General features: G+C 37.2%; 1 protein-coding gene across 3 annotated transcripts in view; it reads right to left on the reverse strand.

Moving 5' to 3' along the window:
- TINAG (tubulointerstitial nephritis antigen) overlaps positions 1-18,973 on the reverse strand; it is a 39,853-nt gene that overhangs the window by 5,403 nt on the left and 15,477 nt on the right. The window contains exons 7-10 of one of the 3 annotated variants that reach the window (XM_015859255.3): positions 12,746-12,926; positions 12,072-12,117; positions 7,370-7,475; positions 5,112-5,197 (exon numbers count right to left, since the gene is read on the reverse strand). In XM_015859255.3, the coding sequence (XP_015714741.1) occupies positions 5,155-5,197; positions 7,370-7,475; positions 12,072-12,117; positions 12,746-12,926 (376 nt within the window). In that variant the 3' untranslated portion in view covers positions 5,112-5,154. Of the gene's footprint in view, positions 1-5,111; positions 5,198-7,369; positions 7,476-10,890; positions 11,009-12,071; positions 12,118-12,745; positions 12,927-18,973 lie in introns of those variants that run through there. The other 2 variants (XM_015859252.3, XM_015859256.3) reach the window with 2 other exon arrangements.

The following is an 18,973-nucleotide window of genomic DNA, read 5'->3' on the forward strand; positions in this document are numbered from 1 at the left end:
AATGTGAAACTTGTAAAACTCACAGCCATCCACTGGGATGAATAGAAATTGGATGGTATGTTATTTCAAACATTCAGAAATCAATCATGTATCAATTGAGTTTACATTCTATGCATTTTCATAATTAAACTGAAGTCCGTGTTTTTACTATATCTGGGTCATCACTGAAATGTGACTTCTTTATTTCTTTTGTATTTTAAAACACACACTAGTTGCAAAGATCTGTTCACTTGCCTAAGCGCAGGTGTGTAGAGCCACTTGAGATGCCCTTGGATGCCTCAAACATCCACATGGCAGACATGACAAGGGAGCCACAAGAAATCTGTGTCCTTTTGGAAATGTAACCAAGCAGCAACTTCTTTCCACTGCTGCAAGCACCAAATACCACTGAGGGTACTAAAATACCCACAAGCAGGTAGAGCTGAGTTGCCCTCCAGGCTCCATTACCTATGCTGACTATATCACCATTTCTAAATTGACAGTTTGGAAATGTAACATGTCATGTCTACCATCAGAAAAATAACTTTAGGCATTCAAATCTCAAGCTGAATCTGGACATGTGTGCAAGTGTGTCCTTCAGGGGTCAGTGCTGGAAATTATACTTTTCATCAGTGACATCAACAGTGGGATCAAGCGCATCCTCAGCAAGATTGCAGATGACACCAAGCCATGTGGTGCAGTTGACACACTTGAAGGACAGGACACCATTCAGAGAGGCCTAGGCTTGAGCAATAGACCCAGGAGAACCTCATGAGGTTCAACAACCTGGCTTACGGCAACCCTTGCTGTCAGTGCAATATGAGGAATGTAAAGATGGAACAGAGCCCTCCCAGAAAAGACCAGAGGATACTGGTGGATGGTAAGCTGGACATGAGCCAGCAGCATGCCCTTGCAGCCCAGAAAGCAAACTATATCCCGGGCTGCATCCAAAGAAGTGTGGCCAGAAGGCTGGGAGGTGATACTGCCACTCTGCTCTGCACTGGTGAGGTCTCGCCTTGAGTTCTGCATCCAGATGTGGAGTCTTCAGTATAGGAGAGTTGTGGACCTGTTGGAGCACATCCAGAGGAAGGCCACAAAAATGATTCAAAGGATGGAACACCTCTCCTATGAGGACAGGACAAGAGAGCTGAGGCTGTTTAGCCTGGAGAAGAGAAGGCTCTGCAGAGAACTGAAAGTGAACTTGAAATATCTAAATGGGGGCTATAAGAAGGAAGGTGACATACATGTTAGCAGGGTCTGTGGTGGCAGGAAAAGGGGAAATGGTTTCACATTCAAAGAGGGTAGATTTGGACTGGACATAAGGAATAAGTATTTTACAATAAAAGTGGTAAGACCCAGACACAGGTTGTCTAGAGAGGCAGCAGGAGCACTGTCCTTGGAGACATTCAAGGTCAGGCTGGATGGGGCCAGAGCAACCTGATGTAGCTGTAGGTGCCCCTGGTCATTGCAGGGGAGTTGGACTGGATGGCCCTTAAATGTCTCTTCTAGCTCAAACAATTATATGATTCTATGAAACATTCTATATATTCTGTTTGTAAGGTTATAGGCTTCTCTCATGTTTTGTTTTGTTGCTTTTTCTTTATTTTCTTCTTTCTTTTCCCCCAAATATTTCTGCATTCATGAAGATTTTCAGGTCAAATGGGGCAACTAGAAAACCTTTTATAGCCTCCAATGCAATATAAATCATGTAATTTCTGAATTTATATAAGTTATCAAATATTTCTGGCCCCTTCTATCCCTGAAAAAGTTATTCGTGATCAAACATGACTTCATGTAGTCCAAATTCATAACATCCAATTTATGGGAAATGAGATATTTAGATTAGGAAGAAAGATACTTTGCAATCAAGAGAGAGGTATACCTTTTGAAGATACATCGTATCCAAATGCTGAACACAGCCAACACTGATAAAATAGACTAATTTCTCTCCCTAACACTATGTCTTCTATCTAGGCATTGCTATTTCAGTGCCACCATTTTGATCAAAAAGTAACCTATGAAATTTCTTGAACAAAAAGACTGTCTTCCCATAAACTAGATCTACCAGAGCAAAAGGATGCAAAGATTACTCAGTCCCTTTAAACTTATTTCAAATCTATTTTAATACAAAAGTTTTCTTTTGTAAGATTCTCACAGTACAGAATCACAGGATCACAGAATGGCCTGGTTTGGAAGGGGCCTCAAGGATGGCGAATCTCCAACCCAATCACCACAGGCAGGACCACCAACCTCCCCATTTAATACTAGACCAGGGCCTAACCACTCTCCTAGTGAAGAACTTCCTCCTAACATCCAACCTAAATCTTCCCTCTTTCAACTTAAAACCATTTCCCTGTGTCCTGCTATTGTCAGCCCTTTCGAAGAGTTTACTCCCCTCCTATTTATAGGCTCCCTTCAGGTACTGAACAGCTGCAATTAGGTCACCCCACAGCCTTTTCTCCACGCTGAACAAGCCCAGCTCCCTCAGCCTGTCTTTGTAGTGGAGGTGTTCCAGCCCTCTGATCATCTTTGTGGCCCTCCTCTGGACCCTCTCCAACAGCTGCCTTTCTTACACTGGGGGCTACAGACCTGGACAAAGTACTCCAGATGGGGCCTCACGAGAGCAGAGTAGAGAGGGACAATCACCTGCCTGTCCCTGCTGGCCATCCCTCTTCTAATGGAGCCCAGGATACCAACTGCTTTCTGAGTTGCAAGAGCACACTGCTGGCTCATGTTAAGTTTTTCATCTTCCAGGACCCCCAGATTCTTCTGTGCAGGGCTACTCTCAAGAACTGCTCCTCCCACTCCATATACCTGCCTGGGATTCCTCCAGCCCAAGTGCAAAACCTTGCACTTTGCTGTGTCGAACCTCATTAGATTCACCTAGGCCCACCTTTCAACTCTGTTGAGGTCACACTGAATGGCATCACTTCCTTCCACTGCATCAACTGCACCACTCAGCTTGGTGTCATCAAGAAGTACCTCCTTCTGCAGATAAAAGAGGTCCACAAACACATGCAGTCTGAAAATTTTCATCTAACTTTCCTCTTTGGACTTGGTCATATAACTTCCATGATACTAACAGGCACAATACAAAGATTCGCTGACTAATGTTCTCTGCCAGAAAAATCTTTCAGGAAAGGATTACTGGAACTGGAACTCAAAACTATGATTTTACACCAACTTTTTAGAACAATAGTGAAGTGAAATCACTGGTGTGTTGGTAGTGCCAGTAGTTAAATTATTCTTAAAAATCTACCTTAATAATTATATGGGAGACAATCTTATGGATTTAACTGCATGAATCTCCATTCTTTTATCTTTTCCTAATGATCTTGTAATATGTTTCTCTTTGCTGTGAAATATTTTGGGGTATTGTTTTGTTGCTTTTTTTAAACTATACTATGTCAATTGTCTGAAATGAAATTAAAGAAATGAAAGAAAATGAACTTATTTTCTATGAAAGAAAGAGGGACCTCATCCCAAGGTTTCTTTAGCCAAGAAGAAAGTGTAGCTTTTGATGGCTTAAGAGGATGCTTCTTTGTTGTCACTGATAACCTGAGATGGAGTGAGTACAAGTGATAAGGAAAATTGGGAGAAAAAATGCATCTGCAAGGTCAAAAACAAAGGTGGCACTAACTGTAGTCACTGGCATCTTTTTTAAACCTCTGGACTTTGCACTGTTGAGTCATTTAAATGTGTATTAAAGTGCAGTTGCACTGCCTGAATGTCTTCTCAACACTAAAACACAAGTTTTTGCTTCACGTGTCAATTTTATCTCCATTAGAATGACTCTCTGATAAAAAAAACAATGAATTCAACTCATGCTTTCTTGGGGCGTAGATTTTTCAATTCCATTTTTTCTCTTGCTCTATTGAATTTAAAGTTTCCATTGGATAAAAATAGAAGGGACACCTCTCGGTGTCCTCTTATTAAAGTTCTTTGCTATTCTGAGCATCTTTCTAATGTCTGAAAACCTATACTGGTCATGAATCAGTATCTAAGGATTTTAATAAAAGTATACTTGTTCCATCCAAGCTTTAAGGTGACAGTCAGTATATCTGATTGTAGGCAAAGACTTTAGGCTTTTTGAGGCCCTTCTGAATTTTTCATTCTCAAGGGAGAAGCAGATACAGTTCTTTGCATGGAAATACACATCAGATATTGCAGCCTATCACGAATGTTGAACTGATGAAGATGAATAAGGCTGAGAGAGAATCTGTCTGAACAGGTTGCAAACATTAGTGATGGATTTTTACTTGGCTATACCTGACTTTGAAAAAAGATATACTTGATTGAGGCAGAACTACTTAAGCCAACATTCTTCCTCCGAAGTTAATAGATTTTGCCATCCTTACGCCATATGCAAATCTGCTCCACTGTTTTCTTTTTTTATAGACACTCAATTTATCTTCTTTAGGATTTAGAAAGCCAGAAGTGTAGAAGAATAAGATAAATAAATAAAATAAATATACATCAAAACTTAAACGTTATGAATTCCAGTCTCCATTACTCATTTTTTCTACTTACCTCACTGACTCTGCAGACAAGACACAGAAACTACTTTAGACATCATACTCTCTCTGTCAGCATGTCAGTCCTGACTTCAGACCACTGGAAACCTGCTTCACTGTCCACAGAGACAATCTTTACACTCAGACCATCTGCAACTTGCAACACCCTCTGCCTGGCTGCTCCATATTTTTCTTTCTTGTTTCCATACAGTTCTTTTCCCATAATCTCCTTGAGCCTGAGGCCACACACTACATCACTGGCAATGGATTATTTTTTTAGAGGGCTAGTTTTATGAAGTAGAAACCTCAAAATGATAGAAAATAGCTAGCAATTTCAGCTTGCATAACGACAGAATTCAGTCAATGCATTCAGTTCAACATTTATATGAGCATATCTGTTTTTGTTAGAAATGGTTTCACTAAAATTTATATCTACTTTCTAACACTACGTATCCTTATACATGGTTGTATGCATGAGCAGCTTATGGCACCTTCAAAACTATTTTTGAGAGATTGCATGTATCAGTTTATTATGATCATCCATTGTTATAACTGCCTTTTACAAATATTAACTCATTATTAGGGAAGGAGTTATAAATAATAAAAAAATCAGATTACAATAAATATCAGCCTGCACAAAACTGCATATCTTTATTCTATGTCATCGTGTCTCTGCCCCTTTTTCTCTCTCCAGAGAAAAAAATCTGTGAAGTAAAATGAAAGCAATCATCACAATTTTAATTTCAAGTTCAACATTCATGAGATTCTCGTGAGCTTTTTTTTTTTAGGTAAAAGAGTTTGCATTATCCTTTGCTCAAAACCAACAACAAAACATGTACACAAGACATATGAGCACAAAACAAACAAGAACAGAACAAGCTGTTGTAGATCTCAGAGAGCTTGTATCTGGGCTATACTTTTTACATTCAAATTAGTTCTAACCATTGAATGATATGAAAAAGTGACAGCTTCATCCTGAAAGTGTTTGAGAGCAGTGTTTTAGACTTCATAATGCTGAGTCACATTTAATCACTGGATTGCTAGTAAAATGGTGCTCAGAGAGGTAGTAGGATCCCCATCCCTGTTAGCACTCACAGCCTGGCTGGATGGGGTTCTGAGTGATCTGATTGAGCTGTGGTGTCCCTGTTCATTGCAGCAGTGTTAGAATCATAGAATTATAGAGTCACCAAGGTTGGAAAAGACTTCCAAGATCATCCAGTCCAACTATTTACCTACCACCAATATTTCAGTAATCTTCAACAAAAATCAGTAAGTAAATGTATTTTCCACATATTAAACTCCTTATTAGTCTGATCATTTTTTGCCTTATATTTTCTTCTTTTTCATTTACTTTTTTGCTCATGTCCTTTGGCATATTAAAACACTTTCTTCCTACTCAGTATTTTGCACAGACTGATCCATACACACCCCTGAGCCTACTCCAGGTCTAAGTTAAGATGTCCTGGTTTTTGCTTATAAATGGCTCCTTGCCTAAGTGTTTCTTTTTCTGTGCACACCCTACTGGTTACCATTAAATCAGTAGCTACTTCAGCACATTAATAGTCCTCCACCCTTACTCCTCAGCCATCATGTTGTTCCCCTACGCAGTTCTGGTCTAATCACTCTCCCCTGTGATGAGCTTCACTAGGCTAGACATTTGTCTTTGAAGGAATAATCATTACCACCCTACACTTACACCAAACATAGGAATCCCAACATCTGCACTTACAGTCCCATAGAAGCTCATCCCTGCAGTTCCAGTTTTCCTGTTTAACTTTATTGATTTCTCTTTCAGATATACCTTAAATACAATATAAATACATATACCAAACATACAGGCTTTCCTACATAAATGTATTTTCCTAATGCAGTCTGTTTTCCAAGGTCCTTGGCAGTTTCTCTCTTTCATAGCTTCACAATACTCACTCCAGGAGGTTTTCTTCTATTAGTCCCTGAGTCAGGACTTTTTGCAACTCTATAGGCTCAAGGCTGATCCTGCTGCTTCCGTGCCACTAGCAGACACACTCTTGTAATCCCTAGTCAGCAGTTTCCACAACCATAAGCACTTCCATGCCCTTTGCAAGGATATCTATATCATAGACACAATAGGCAATTTATTTTGCTACACTTTTTTTCTTCAAGAGTCATGTTGGAGATGCTCTCAGCAATCTTTCTTGCACAGGACTGAATTGTTATTTATTTGATGTTCTACATCACCTACAGAATATTTGTTTGAGAGTTATCTTCAGACATTTGTCTGTTTAACTATTCCTTCAGTGATTTATTAAGCACAACCTTGCATATTCCCTCCATGTCAGAGAAAAAAGCACTCTGATGTGTTCCATAACTCAAGTGCATGCATTGTTAGATACTTGTCATCTGTTGGCACTGTTCTGCATTTGAGGGGAAATCAGCTGATGTATTATTCATATTCTTCTGCAACAGTTTCAGACCTGTGTGTGAAGTTCTTATGCATCCCAGATAAAACCAGCAGCACCTCTGTAGCAGTTGATTTCTGTATGGGGTGCAGAGAGCCCCAGACTGCTGTGTAAATACAGTTGTGCTGGTTAGTTGGGAGGCCACCAGAAACGTTTACATTTCAGCTTGGATTCTTTTTGGTGGCTTGTTCATTTCAGTTCTGGCCATAACTTCTGTCTTTGAAGTCTTAGAACAAATGTCAGAGTGGATTAAAAGTCCATGGCTCTTTCCAATGACGTCTAAAATTCCAAGATATGCAAAAATGAAACAGACAGAATATTTCAGTGGGAGTTAACCGTGCTACATCTCTGACAACAAAAGGATTAGGTTCCAAACTGAGTAGTAATATTGCCTTGTGTTCGTGACTAGTGGGGGAAAAAGGGTAAAAGAATACTCACCCAAGGAGTTTCACAGAGTGAGTTTTCCATTTGGATCCTGCTTTGTAGGAGTGTCTATAGATTCCTTCTTTGTAAAGGAAAAAATCCTCATATACCTTCATTATAGCTAAAAGAAAAAAATAAAGAAAAAAGAAAGAAAATAGTAGGAAAAATCAGCACAGTCAGCAAATATTGCTTGTACCCTAGATTGCTCGTTGAATTTTAGCAGTGAGATTTTGTGTGTCATACTGTGTGGGTGTACTTTGTAATTAGAATTACTAATTACTCAGAAATCTCCTCTTATGACTAAACCAAGGGAAATATTCCAACAGACCTCTCAAAAGTCTCCTGTAAAATTAGCTGGGTTTCCCTGTCCTGGAAACTCCCTATGACAGATCCATTTCAATAAAAAATGAAGAAATATCTCCTATGGGCTTATACGAGTTTTCTCAGGTCTGTACAAATCCAGTCCACTAAGACAAATCTCCTCAGGGTTCATACATTCCTCAGTTCTGACAAGCATCTGCGTGGTGCAGAGAAGTATTTAACAACCAATATAAATGCATGTGTCCTATGAAATATGGCAGAGTGATAAACATTTGCATTTTGTTTTAAATTCATACAGAGTTAATTAGGTAGACTGTAATCTACTTATGGAAAAGTAGATTTCTTATGTCTTTGTTTATTATGACTTTCAAATGAAAGTATTGTAAAACTATGGATTGCAGTACAGTGTGTCAGTAACAATGTAAGGCCAACAAGCTGATGAACTGTAAGTTTAGTGCAAGAGAATGAATATTGCAATCTGTACTTTACATCTTTTCACAGGAATATCACTTGCTTCAATTTTAAGGAAAATATTTTGAGTTTCTTCTCCAATTTATTCTGCTACATTAGTTCCATTTGTTTTGTTACTTGCTCGGCTACAAGATCCAGAGAAAATATTTTCCAGCTTACATTACCTAAATAGAAGTGTGATCATAAGCTTAATTTCAGTCTACATTTAGCTTATGATTTTATCACACATATATCTGCCTAGAGCATCTCCCCTGTGAGGAAAGGCCGATCAACTTGGATCTGTTCAGTCTTGAGAAAAGAAGACTCAGAGGGCATCTTATTAACATTTATAAGTATCTGAGCTGTGGGAGACAAAGGGACATGGCCAACCTCTTTTCAGCAGTCTGTGGGGACAGAACAAAGGAAAATGGCCAGAAACTGGAGCACAGAAATTTTCACACAAATATACAAAGGAACTTCCTCACAGTGAAGGTGATGGAGCACTGGAACAGGCTGCCCAGGGAGGTTGTGGAGTCTCCTTCTATGGAGATATTCAAGACCCGCCTGGGCGCCTACCTGTGTGACGTGGTGTAGGGAACCTGCTTTGACAGGAGGGTTGGACTCGATGATCTCTAGAGGTCCCTTCCAACCCCTACAATTCTGTGATTCTGTGAAATTGCCACACTGCCTGTGTGGCAATTATCACACATGATAATGCATCTGTCTTAAATTCTTATGCCTCAGGAATCCAATAAAGTACGTTTCAATGACAATTTTCATGTGGTTGGAGCATTAAAACATATGTGTCCTGTATAGATCTGCAGTATCCATCCAGTAAGGTGAGCTCATGATAGTTTTTTATTCATCTGTCATGTTTTCAGATTACTTTCCCCTACCTGAATATTGTCATAAACTTGAAGGAAATTAATTGTCTTTATGACCTCTTGGCCTTTATCAATTTGGCTAGAAACAGAAAGCATTTTCAAATTTTAGGAGGCAGAAAGACAGGAGGAAAAAGAACAGCTCAAAACATAGTCATTTACATAGGTTTCATTTACCCCGGAAACCTTTCTGAAAATATTCATTGTTAATAAGTTCACTCATATCCAAAATTTATGCAGATAGCAACACGCAGAGAATAAGCAACCATGATGATAAGTGGCAAGAATTTGGAAGAGTTTTATCAGTTAAATAAGAAAAATAAATTTAATGAATAATGCCACAGCTTCTGCCAGAGCTGTCTGCAGGATGAGAGCTCACAGTTATTGATAGCAACAGACCAAGTGGAAAATAGCACAAAATTTACCCTTGGCTCGTAGCTGCAAGGTCAGGACTCAACAAAAGTTCCCTGCAAAGGTTTACCCCTTCCTATCACAGGTTCTCCAGTGTATAGATCTAGGAACTCCTGTGGTTATCCTATCCTATATCAATACTATCAGGTTAATTTGTTCGATTTCAGTAAAAAAAATTTATTCTGTATCAGCACCTCTAAATCAAAAGTATATTCTTGGCTCTTTGAAAAATTATCACACTGATAGGAAATACAACATTTGAAATATATTTGCAAATTAACTTCAGCTGACATGAGAAAATTTCAGCTGGTTGTGTATTTGTGGTTATGTACATATGTAGGATATGTATATATTCTGTATACATATATCTGTATATAATTGTATATATTTGCATATATGCATATTTATTTATGCGTACCTATTTTAAAAACCTGCATATTAATCAGGAGTTGTGTGCATTAAGTGTAAGGTAGATAGAAAGGTGATAATTCAAAGTTAAGCACTGAGATATTTTTATGTTTTCCGAGACCTTGTCCTGATATGGACTGTGACTTGGAAGGGATCACACTTTTCCAGCCAGCTGTGTGCCATCCCACATCAAAGCAACCATGCATTTTCCAAAATGAAAGGATTAATTATTAATGAATTGGAAGAAGCACTAATTTTTTTGCCTTACTGTAGCTCGTGCATATGAACTACTTCAGTCATGCTGAGTTGTCAGATCCTTGCATAAACACAGAAGATTATAAGATTTGTTATATTATGGTTTCCACTGAACACAATTTTTAAATTAGAATCCATGTATCTTAGACAAATGAAGATACAAAACCCCAAAATGTAGTTGCTATCAGAAGAAAAAAAAAACAAGTGTAGCAGAGTACATGAATGCAGCTTAGTACTTTCTCCAAATTTGTGGCAGCACATGTAATGTTCCCTTATTTCCAACACCATGATAAGTAAAATTCCAAATATTCAAAGCTTGTTATCGCTGAATATTATATGTATTGCCAGCAGTGTGTTTTTAGCTTTCCTTTGGCTGAGAGCGGCTAACGTTATAGAAGAGAATCTTATCCTACGTCAGCACTGCAACTATAGGAGTATGTCATAAACTCCACTAAATACTAACAGCGGGCAATATTTGAATGTCTATTTGAAAATTTTCAAAGCATTAGTAAAACTACACGATGTTTATTTTAAATTTAATTTTAAAAGAAACTAGAGTTTCATTATCTGCACCTCAAAATGCTAGTTGGTTCATTCTATACCAGATAAAACAGTAATGTTTGCCAGAGAGAAACTGTCATTAAAAGCTGTATAGGAAAATGTTTTTAATTATATTATTCCTATACCTACGTTAAGAACAGAAGTATCCTTCATAATGTTGAAAGTCCACAGAGAAAACAAAATTATTCATAGTTAAACAAGATGATTTTCATCATCTTGAAAGGTTCTTGAATATTATCCAGCTATTAAATATTACTTATTACATTAGATAAGACTGGTCATAAGTACTTTGTAAGATCTTGAGGAATGACAAGTGAAGGAAAATGGAAAATCATTTTCAGTAGCTGAAGATCACTTTCAGGATGTTCTGAAAAAAAAATGCATGATATCATTTTAAAGTTAGAATCACATCCTGATTTCATTTGTATTATGGGAAGATAGAATAAGAACAGTGACAAACTACTAGATCGTAATAGCAATTCATTTAAGGATATCATTATAAAACAGAGAAAGAAGGAATCACACCCAGTTGTAGAAGCTCTCAGATACATGCTCTTTTAAGATCTAGATTTTATCTTTCACGTATAACATTACCTTAACATGAGATTTGCTGAAAAAAAAATTGACATTCCAAAAATGATATGAATCAGTGTGTGATTAAAACTTAACAAATGTCTGAATATAGATAATTTTATGTGTAAGATTTGGCACAGATAGATTAAAATAGCAAACTGTGTACATAGCAGGGCAAGGTAATATTAGAGAGCAGTCTGAGCTTCTGCCTTCAGGATTCAAACTGTTTCCTTTTCTCAAAACAAGTAGCAATACTGTGTTGCTTTTAGAAAAAAGTAATTGTGGGAAAGAATGTTTCCCTTGAGCAAACAAGGTTGGGCAGAAGAAGACAGATAGTACCGATTTTGTCAAAGTTGAGCTTCAAATTGCAACTGCTCACATAATGACCTTTAAGAAGCAATTTCAGCATCACAGTGCACTGAAATGAATTATATCTAATCATGTATTTTTCAGTAATGAATTGGAGGCCATGATAATTCATTATATAATTCAAGTCAGTAGAAATAAGAAGTTCTCCTGGTTTTGCATTGGTCATCCATCCAGAACAGATGGACATCCAGCACAATGCCCTTTCCCCACCCCCAGACGCTCTCAGCACCATCTGTGGCTGCAACCAGTCAAGCTAAACAACTCTTTTTTATTCCCTCATTTCCTGCTGCAGTATCTTTATTTCCTTAGGAGATCCGAGCCCTTGCACACCAAAATTCACATCAATGCTGAAGTTTCTAGGTGAGCTACTGCACATATGCCTCTTATATTCACCATGGAAAGCAATTTATGACTTCTAATATTTAGCTACTAGGTTGTTGTACATTAATTACTTCAGTGACAATATTAATGTTTCAAACTTACCATACCTTGCACAGGTCCTTTGGCCATGATTTCTTCCATTATATCAGTTTCCTGAGAGAAAGGAAGAGCAGCAGCAGAGACGGAAAGGGAAGAAAATACATTCTGTTAAATACCATAAACCACATACCAATTTATCACCATATGCATGCATCATCTATATACATACATATATAACAGGTTATATATGATATATGTAACATGTTGCCCAGCCAAGTTGTGAACGCCTCTTCCCTGGAAGCATTCAAGTCCAGGCTGGATGGCGCTTTCAGCAATCCGGTCTAGAGGGAGGTGCCCCTGCCTATGGAAGGGAGGTTGGAACTAGATGGTCTCAAAGATCCCTTCCAACCAAAACCATTCTAGGATTCTATGTTATATATGCACATGACATAAAATATACCACCTTACTTGTATTCCTGCTAAAGCATATTTGGTTTATCAAATGAGGAAAACTTTCAAGAATATGTTTAAGAAGAAATAATGCACATTTATGACTGCCTAATTTCTATCTTTAATTTTGTAAGAACCACAGCAGCATCACTTTGAAGAGATAAACTGAGAAACTACAAAGAATATAATCTTTGTAGAAAAGAAAAGTGCAAATATTTCCATATACAAAACTATTTTCAAGCCCCAGTGGACAAAATAAAAATGATAGAATGTGTGCACAGCATGAACTTACTTTTGAAGAGACCCTGTAGTGAGAGCCACAGCGGTATAACCTATTGGAATCTTCGAAAGCATTGGGACAAGGCCCATTTGTATGGTTTTTTCCATATTCACTGGACACATTACACTGATTGTCACTTGGTGAATCCGGATGATGCTTCCAAGATAATGGATAGCAGGCATAGGATACAACCCTGATCAATTAAAAATAGATATAATAAGATTTTAAAACTATTATTCCAAGTTCATAATTATTTTATCACTGTAAATTTATGGAGACATTCATTCTTCAAGCATATGAATGCCTGATAAACCACAAAAAGACTACATTTATTGAAAATGGCTTGTGAAATGTGCAGCAAAAACTTTTAAGTGAAATTAATCATTTTCTGGCTTTATCTATATTTTCTAAAGAAATGCTGCTGAGAAGCTCAGGCCTCTTTATTTCTTTCAGCTAAAATGTGTATGACCTCATATTTTTTCACTACATGTGAGAAACTTTATATAAGTGAAAATTTGCTCACTTTTCTTTGTGAACTTCTGTTGACTGAAAAGTCCTCTATTATTTTTTTTTCTAATAGTTTGGGTAAAAATAATTGGTTTGCTGACAAATGAGTGAATTTGATGGTTCTTCCAAAGAAAGACAAAATGCTTAGCAATTAGTAGTAACAGCTTAATTCACATTAGCAAAAGACTTCTGGAAGGAATGCACCTCCTTAAAAAAGAAACAAATGGGAGATAAGTAGAAGTGACAGCACAGAACTGAGTTAATGAGCGCTCCAGCTGTAAAGCCATACTAGGAAAAGCATTTAGACATGGCCTGGTGACTGGGTTGATTATCTTGGTTCGTGAGAAAAATAAAATTATCTGTAGTGATGCTGGCAGGAGGGACTTTGTCTATAACAAAATACATAACAGAGAAAGGGTAAAACTCAACAGGATTCAGTGGTGGAACTGCAATTTTATAATTGTACTGTTTTGCAACAACTTTCAGGAATTTATGCTTACAAAGAAGATGAGAATATGGTTAAGGAATTGCTTTATCTGTTGGTTTTGTTTCCCCATCCTATGAAAAATTTTCATCTTGACAGGTTTAAACTCAGGCTGAACTCAGAAAGTATACTTTGATATAGAGAAAGTTAGGAAGCAAAGAAGGATAGGATATTATCTGGAAGAGAATGTGAATAAAAAGAATAAGCAGAGGTATACTTGAAGGCTGGTGAATATGTGACATCTAGTATTCAGAAAGAGTTGGTGACAATCCTAGGGGAAGAACACCACAGGGCTTCTTCTGTAGGACCCTGGTTGTTGACAGCAGGATCCTCTCTGCTAAATGTTACTATAATGACAGACAATGCCATAATAGCACTACGTGTCTGATCTATGCAAATCTGTGAGACCATCCTCGTTACTTCTCAGAAATGTATCTCAAAAGCTTTTCCAAATGAAGAGGATTTGCAGTCACGCATACAGTAAGTAAATTTTTCACACTACTTGTTGCAAATCTGCATCAATGGTTTTGATTTCAAGGTTTTAGAGTTTATTTATAGAAAATAAGACTCCTTTTTAACAATTTTGAATGAAATTATATATTCTACAAAGATTGTATTTTGAAAATACTAAGTCCAGTCATCGCTGGGCAGCTTTTATTGTAATAAATATTTCAAAATAATTAAAATTAATAGATTTCAGGAATTGTGGAGGAAATATTCAATAGAAAGCATGTGAAATTAATTGATTGTTCTTAAGTAAAAACAAATCTTTTAATAGCAAAGAGAACTTCTTCTGGGTGATTCTTCTCTACTCTCAGGCTTCATAGACTCGAAGGAATTTAGCACTGATTCTGTCAGAGGAGTGATTTGCAAAGGAGCTGCAGTAAATCACCTGAGATTTAAACTCATGCTAATTTTGGATGTGAAAATCTCCAAAGTGCTAAATCAAAGTAGCTTTTAAGAACAGGTTAAGAGCCATCTTTAAATCCAAATGTTCAGAAGGATAGTGGAAAAAAATAAGTTGTTTCAAAAAACAGTAAGTAGAGGTTTTAATTCCTTACCTTGGCAACACATCAAAGACTTTATTACAATGAACTGCTTCCTCATACAGTAAGTTTCCTTATTTTAAATTGCTTATTCTGAATTGTTCAATCATTTCTACTAAACATCCTTTATCCCTCAATAAATTGAAGCAAGCAAAGCGTATGTTTAAAATGCACTTGCTACCAATATGAAATATTTAAGCAAAGGCACACTGAATTTTCCAATAATTATTTTGTAATTTTCATACTTTAGGTCTGTCTAGTTTTCCACATTAAAGTGCTGGATGTTTCTAACCCCAGAAAAACTTGAGAGTAAGCAAGAGAAAAGAGAAAAGACTTTGCCTTAGGACTCATAGAAGAAAAACAAAAAAAAAAACATTAATGTGTTTAAGTACACGTTTATGTAAGCATACACATAAATAGGCAGCATAAACCTATGTTGTATTAAGACATTCTTGGTAAATTCATCTGAAGTTATGCTTCTACGTTCAACTTTATCGGAACCTTTCTTTTCTATTGTGTTTATGTATCTGACTGGGAGATTAGGGCATCATTTAGAATATTATGATACCAGCAAGCTGGCCAAACCTAGTAACAATCATATCCTTACCATACCCTGAAACTAATGGGAGCCCAAGATATGAAACAGATCAAGCCCTGATTATATGCAGTATGTGCATTCAAGTGAATAACCTTGTAATTCCTGAAATTCTTTCTCATTCATTAAGACTAAATCATAACTTCCAGCACCACATTCAAAAAAAGTTATTTTCAAACCAAACTGATTCCTCACAAATTGTGACTTGTAATTGAGATTTTTAAAATTAAGAATAATTGGAATTAGAATAAAGGTATATTCCTTAATTAATGGAGAAAGATAGAGAGAAAAGGAAAGAGTTAGCAATTTGGCTACTCATGTAGCAGTTTTCACTGTTAAGCGTGTTCTCAGTTTTTATGAAAGTTCTCCTTATCAAGCCCTGTAGAAATCTTCCATTGACTTCACTGGGATAGTTTAGACTGGCACCTTTTTTTCCCCAAGAATCTATCAAAAATTGGAGATAAGCACACTTCAGAAACCAGAAAACCAGGAACTCTAATATATCATTGAACATTTTCTGTGAAAATTTACAACTCCACATAGAAAATCAATGTGCTTTCTACCTATTGCAGGCTATGGAGATAATGAAAAAAGAGAAATTGATTGCCAAATACAGGCTCATAAAATAAAAGTTACCTGGAAGCATGAAGAAGCAAGCACCATTTCTCAGGAATCATTCAAAAGACACTTTAGACTTTTATCCCATACATTTCCAATTTTTGTAGTGAAAATAAAGGATTGTGGACATTAGAAAGAAAAATGACTTGGTGATCCACATTAGTGAACCGATACGATTATTTTTGCTTGGTTTCTTAGATAAATGTGTTATCCTTTGCTCTTGGGGCTAGAAGGACTGTCCACACTCTTTGGATTTTTCCTTAAGGTGGAATCATGAAGGACCTTTTCAACTTGAGGAACACAAATAATGATTTAGAAACGTTTATGAAAATGTGAAGGATAAATATCTTTAAGTTTAGTACTTTGATGTTGTATCAATAACTGGGGATAAATATGGGCAGCAGGCAAACATCTGTAAGAGTGCAGTGATGATGTATGTGTAGGAGCTGGCTCCGGAGCAATACAAATGATGTGTGGTGGACTGAGAAGATGGCTGTGGACTGTAGAGGAATCTCAGATACTTAGAGAACCTTCAAATATTTGCCCTGCAAACTGGTTACTCAGGCAGTTGGCTGAAAAGTCTGTTGACTACCTTGAGACGTCAAGCAAAGGAGCAACAACGAACATCCTTTGAAATCTGAAGTATAGATACAGCTGGGTAAAGAAAGCGCTTCATATGTCTTTAACACAACTTCTTTTCCTTATTGAAGGAACTAACAGTTGTATGCCTAAACTGTAACTGGAGAACACTGTCAGTAACCACACTACTTTAGGTAAAATATATATGTATATGGCTTCTTGCTATAGGAAGAAATTCATTATTATGGGGTCATGGTGGATATATCCATACCAAGCTAACAGACAGGGAGAACAGATACCTAGAAAGCTATCCTATTTCTGCATTCTTTAGGCCACTCCCTTTAAAATAAACTAGCTCCAAATGCTGTAGAAATAATACTGATTTAAATGAATCTTCTACCTTCTTGTAAAATCTCATGTTCCTATCTTTAACATGGTAGACAAACAACTCTAGCTAGAGTTATATTTATTCTGTTAGGAGCATGAGCTACAGATTAGGAGGACCCTTTTCAGTTTCCTAAAATGTACAGCCATAACTAATTTCTTTACTACTTTGTCTTTACTTAAATGAGGTGCTGAGGCCTTTACCAAGGTGAAGTCCTTTACTTCCCATTGTAATGACTTGCCTAGAGGGTCTTCCACTCAAAAATATCAAAACTAGTTCAATGTTTAGACCCTGGAATCCTCATCAGATCAAAAATAGTTCACCTTTCTGGTACAACTGAGGACAGGCAGAATGATTGCTTTATATACTCAGTGTCTGTGTGAATGACAGTGCTTTGGTCTTCACCTGGATTTCCTGGCTACCATGACAACTATGACGTCTAATGCAGCACATCTGACATTCTCCTGATCTGTTCATGGATTGTTTGCTTGTTTATAAACTAAAATTAAAAGTTGACAGACAGCAGACCTGAGATCTCTCTGCCTCTCTCATGTACTACAAGGTACATGAAAGAAAGATTAAGGGATTGGAGTGCATGAAAGTGAGGGGAAGTAGATTATTGTATGGAGCAGAAAGCACAAAAGTAAGTTTTACAATGTGAGAAAATAGCTGAAGTATAGAATATATAAAATTCAGTTATTGCAAATCCTCTTATAAGCTGTTTCCAGGCACATTAAAGTCAAGAACTTGATTGGGAATGGACAGCACAGATTCACCAGGGCAAATCATGCATCCCCATGATGAGGTGGCCAGATGAAGTAATCTGGTTACAATGACGTGACTAGCTCCACTGAGAATAAGAAAAGCAAGGGATACAATTTACCTTGACTTTAGCAACACCTTCAGCAATTTCTAGATCAGCCTGTGAGAGAGCGGGACTGAGTGAGTTGGTTATAAAGCCAAAAACTGAAATAGACTGTCCTGATACAGGTTCTACAGCTAAAGTGACTTAGCGGCTCTTTACTAGTGATGTTCCCTACCTTAAGATTGTGTCATTTATTAAGAGCCTTGACAGTGGGACAAAAAACATGCTCATTAAATCCATGGAGGATGCCAGACTGTTGCTGAATGGTCAGTATGGTGGATGGCAGGGCTGTCATTCACAGGAACACTGAGAAGATGGACAAAGGAGGTGACCAAAATTTTATGAATGTGTGGTAGCAGTGGTCCCTCTCAACAAAAGTAAATACACAATACTGGTTTGTGTTAGCAAGACCAAAGCCAAGGCACTGTGAAAAGTGGCTATTTCCCTCAAGCAGTCACTTGCGGGCTTCTATCCGGAATGTTGTGTTCAGTCATGGGATCCAAAATAATAACAACAAGCTGGAAAGTAAAGTGCCACAAAGGTGCTTAAGGCACTGAAGCATGTGATATACAAGGAGAAGCTAAGGGATATTAATTTTATCAGCCTGCATAAGGCTAAATGGAGTTCTAACCACTGTCTTCAAGTACATAAGGAGAGATCACAGAGGAGACAGAACAAGACTCTTCTTTGAGATGTAGATCTGAAAGGTATCAGTGATGAGTTTTGCCAAGGAAGATACTAATTAGATAAAATAAATGTTGAATAGGTTCTTTGCCACAAGAATGATCAAACAGAGCAATTTTGCAAGACTATGGAACCCTCATCCTCGAGATTCTCAAAATGTGATAGGAGGCATGACCATAAGAAGTCTTGTTTAATTTCAAAACTACTTTGATATTGTTTGAACATTTTGAATGTTTCAAATATTGTCTTGCTCAACTAGTTGCTTTCTCAAGGTTGTTTAATACGAAGAACAGGTCTCCCAAACACAATGCAAGTGCATATATGATATTTTCCTAGACAGAAAAAGAAAAACTTTCCTTGTGTTTCTTGCAGTTATAGAGGTTACCATAACGAAAAAAATCGAGATATAATGAGGCTCAGAAAATGGGAAGATAGTTGAATAGTTTTCTCAGCAAGAGCCCCTAGCTATCTCATTCA

This window comes from Coturnix japonica, chromosome 3, assembly GCF_054131305.1.
Source record: "Coturnix japonica strain WE chromosome 3, WE-NBRP24, whole genome shotgun sequence".
In the NCBI taxonomy this organism is placed as follows: Eukaryota; Metazoa; Chordata; class Aves; order Galliformes; family Phasianidae; genus Coturnix; species Coturnix japonica.